Raw genomic sequence first — 3932 nt, 5'->3', positions numbered from 1 at the left:
TTAAGATTTGGAGGCATTACCTGTATAGAGTTCGATGCGAGATCTATACTGATCACAAGAGCCTTCAGTACATTATGAGCCACAGGGATCTTAATTCGAGACAGCGGCGTTGGATTGAGCTCCTGAAGGACTATGACCTCTCTATTCTCTACCATCTGGGCAAGGCGAATGTACTAGCAGACGCCTTGAGTCGGAAGGCAGTGAGTATGGGTAGTCTAGCCTTTCTTTCTACTACGGAGCGACCATTAGCTTTGGACATCCAGTCCTTAGCTAACTGGATGATACGGCTTGATATCTCTGATTCCCGGTGTGTACTAGCTTATGTGGATGCTCAGTCATCTCTGCTGGATCGCATTCGTAGCCGTCAGTTTGAGGATGAGGACGTAGTAGCACTTCGAGATCGAGTTTTGAGAGGTGACACCGGCCTAGCTACCTTAGATTTAGATGGGGTTTTACGATTTGGTGATGGACTTTGTGTTCCAAGAGTTGGGGGTTTGATTCAGATGATTCTTACCGAGGCCCATGAGTCCAAATATTCTATTCATCCGGGCACAGCTAAGATGTATCGGGACTTGAGACAGCAATACTGGTGGAGCGGCATGAGGAGAGATATTGCGGATTATGTATCGCGTTGCTTGAGTTGTCAGCAGGTTAAGGCCGAGCATTTTAGGACTGTTGACGAGCTTCAGAGATTCCCCATTCCTGAGTGGAAATGGGAGAGGATCACCATGGACTTCGTTGTAGGATTATCCCGCACTTGCCGTGGTCTTTATAGTATTTGGGTCATCGTGGATCGATTGACCAAGTCAGCACACTTCATTCCTGTCCATACTTCCTACAGTGCTGAGAGGTTAGCCCGTATCTACATTCGAAAGGTGGTTCGTCTTCATGGTGTGCCTGTTAACATCATCTCAGACCGGGGCCCACAGTTCACATCTAGCTTCTAGAGGACTTTCCAGGACATGTTGCGGGCTTGTGTTAAGGATTTTGGGGGTCAGTGGGACCATTATTTTCCTTTGGCAGAGTTTGCGTACAACAATAGCTACCATTCGAATATTCAGATGGCCCCATTCGAGGCCTTATATGGTAGGCGTTGTCGCTCTCCAGTTGGTTGGTTTGAGTATACAAAGCCCAGGCCGCACGATACAGACATGATGCGTGAGGCTTTAGATCATGTGAGGGTGATTCAAGATAGTCTCAGGACAGCCCAGAGTAGACATCAGAGTTATGCGGACCGTAAGTGTCGACTGTTGAAATTTGTTGTTGGTGATAGAGTATTCCTCCGTGTGTCTCCCATGAAGGGTGTAATGAGATTTGGGATGCGGGGCAAACTTAGCCCCAGGTATATAGGTCCTTTTGAGATATTGAGGACAGTTGGAGAGGTCAGATATGAGTTCGCTTTGCCGCCGGCCTTTTCAGCTATTCACCCAATTTTTCATGTTTCGATGTTGTGCCGGTATGTTCCAGATGAGTCCCATGTGATTCAGTATGATGCAGTTGACTTGGATGACAGTTTGAGATACATTGAGGAGCCAGTTGCTATTTTGGCCAGAGATGTCAGACGGTTGCGTTCCAGAGCCATTCCTTTGATTAAGGTCCATTGGAGGCATCGTCCAGTTGAGGAGGCTACCTGGGAGACCGAGCATGAGATGCGGGCGCAATTCCACGGCTTATTTGAGCCTTCAGGTACTTCTTGACACTTACTTTCGCAGACGAAAGTTCTTTTAGTAGTGGATATTGTAATGACTCGCCAGGTCATTTTCAAATTAAAGCATTCATTCCATCATTTAGAGCATTCCCGTAGCGACCCCAGGTCATTTATGATTTGCTGGCACTGACTGTTCGATCGCCTGGTCGTTCGTTTGGGTTTTAGGACCGTTTCCCTGTTTTGGAGATTTTATAACTTGAAAAGTTGACTTTGGTCAACCTTCTTGGAAGACATGCTCAGATGAAAATTCTGACAGCTAGGTTAGCTTCGTAATATGTATTTTTGGTCTAGAACGCCCCTTTGTTCACTTCCCGAGGCTTTAGATGCCCGTTGCGGAATCTGGCTCAAAACGATACTGGGTGTGGGAACCACTTTTCATCGAAGCGATCTCCAATGGAAATTCCCACTTCACCGTTGAGTCCGAAATATCATTTCCAATCAGATTACATATATAGTTTGTGTTTTTACGATTCAGAACGAGTCCGGAACATCAAAATTTAAGTTTGAAGAGTTGTTGAATACTAACGCGATGGTGACGTGGCAGAGCCACGCGACGTCAGGTGGTAGCGTTGTTGAAAATTTCCATGTTTAAGGACAATTTTCGTCCATTTTTTTCCCTCATCTTCAAACATAGATATCTCCTCCATTTTAAGCACAAATTAGGTGATTCAAAAGGCTAAATTTCAAGAGAATTTCGTGCGGAATCTAGAGGTGAGCTCAGAAATGCGAGGGGAGCCTTCGTTTGCAGTAAGGAATCGAATTTAGCTACTGCTAGAGTAATTTTTCGGAATGAATTGTTGTTGAACTTTGAAATGTTAGATCTTGATCATCTTAGGTCCGTTTTGAGTCATTCTTGAGGCTAACATGTAGATTTTTTCGCAAGGATCGTCGTGGTATAATATTTTTTGGTTGGAAGGGTCTCGTTTTTCCAGAAATTGGTGATTAAGAGGCTGCCAAGTCGTAAGTCAAGACTTATTAATGATTTTAATTGTTGGGGCTGATTTGCTATGTTTTAGGCATCTTTTTGTGCTAAATTTTGGGGTATTAGTTTAGTAAGGTATTTGGGACGTTTTCATGGATTCGTTTTAGGGATTCCAATTGTGGGTCCCACAATCCCGATTTCCTTGTCTTAGTTCCCTGTACGCTCGTGTAAATACCCACATTTACTACTCTTTTGCCCTTGATTGTGACACTTTATTTGCATTTCAGTTCACTTTTGTTTATCTTGCTCAGTCGGCCTGACGCCTACTGGATTCATGTTGATTTGGTACTCATACTACATTCTGCGTCTATTTTCGTAATGCAGATTGGAGTACTAGCTACCGACATTGATTCGAGCCACCTGCGGTCGTGATTGGAGGCAAGGGTGAGCACACAACGTCCTGGATTTACCCGTCTCCTTCTGTACTTACTTTTGCTTGTCTTTTGCCTTTTGAGACAGCTTGTTTATATGGTCCACTTTTAGCACTTGTACTTTTGTTAGTAGCTCTGTACTTGTGACTTCCAGGTTTTGGGAGCAATTCAATTTGTGTATATAGGTCTAGTCGCTTCCTCCCGTTCATTGCATGTTCTTGTTATATTTATTCCTATTTTAGGTTGATTGGTTGTTTTCTACCACAACATCCCATTAATTCGAGTTCCGGGATATTGGTAGGCTTGCCTACTGATGGGTCATATAGTAGGAGCCATCAGGACCTCAGAAATTGGGTCTTGACAAATTGGTATCAGAGCCCCAGGTTCGTCGGTCTCACTTGTACAGAGCTAACGTCTAGTAGAGTCCTGCACATAAATACGGAGACGTCTGTTTCTTATCTTCGGGAGGCTACAGGATGTCTTTAGGAACGTGTCGCTTATGTATCACTGTCGTGCATTGTGTGTCTTATCGGTTTCTGAAAATCTTACTTGTTCCACTCCTTTACAGGGATGGCTCGCACGCGTGGTAGTGCCCCAGCTAGGGGTAGAGGCCGACAGAGAGCAGCACCAGCCCAGGACCGAGAGCAAACTTCTTAGCCGGTGATAGAGCCACCAGCTGCTCCAGCACAGCAGCAACTGATGGGCCCAGAACTAGCCCAGCCACCGCCCGAGCCTGTGGAAGCTCTAGGTATACAGGCGATGCTCGTACAGATACTAGCTGCCATTGGGGGTATGCAGCAGGTCCCAGCTCCAGCCGTTCCAGTACCGCAGGGCCAGCCTACACCAGCGGTACCGGTTGTTCAGCAGCTAG

General features: G+C 45.6%; 1 protein-coding gene across 1 annotated transcript; it reads left to right on the top strand.

The window, feature by feature from the left end:
• Positions 1-1151: 1151 nt before the first annotated feature.
• On the top strand, positions 1152-3208 carry LOC107059152 (uncharacterized). The gene is made up of 2 exons (XM_015305591.1): positions 1152-1686; positions 3150-3208. The coding sequence occupies exons 1-2, from the start codon at positions 1152-1154 to the stop codon at positions 3206-3208; spliced, it is 594 nt and encodes a 197-aa protein (XP_015161077.1).
• The last annotated feature ends 724 nt before the right edge of the window (positions 3209-3932 follow it).

The sequence above is a fragment of the Solanum tuberosum genome, unplaced genomic scaffold (genome assembly GCF_000226075.1).
Source record: "Solanum tuberosum cultivar DM 1-3 516 R44 unplaced genomic scaffold, SolTub_3.0 scf00870, whole genome shotgun sequence".
Taxonomy (NCBI): domain Eukaryota; kingdom Viridiplantae; phylum Streptophyta; class Magnoliopsida; order Solanales; family Solanaceae; genus Solanum; species Solanum tuberosum.
Note: the sequence above shows the minus strand (reverse complement) of the source record. Positions and strands in the feature narration are given on the sequence as shown.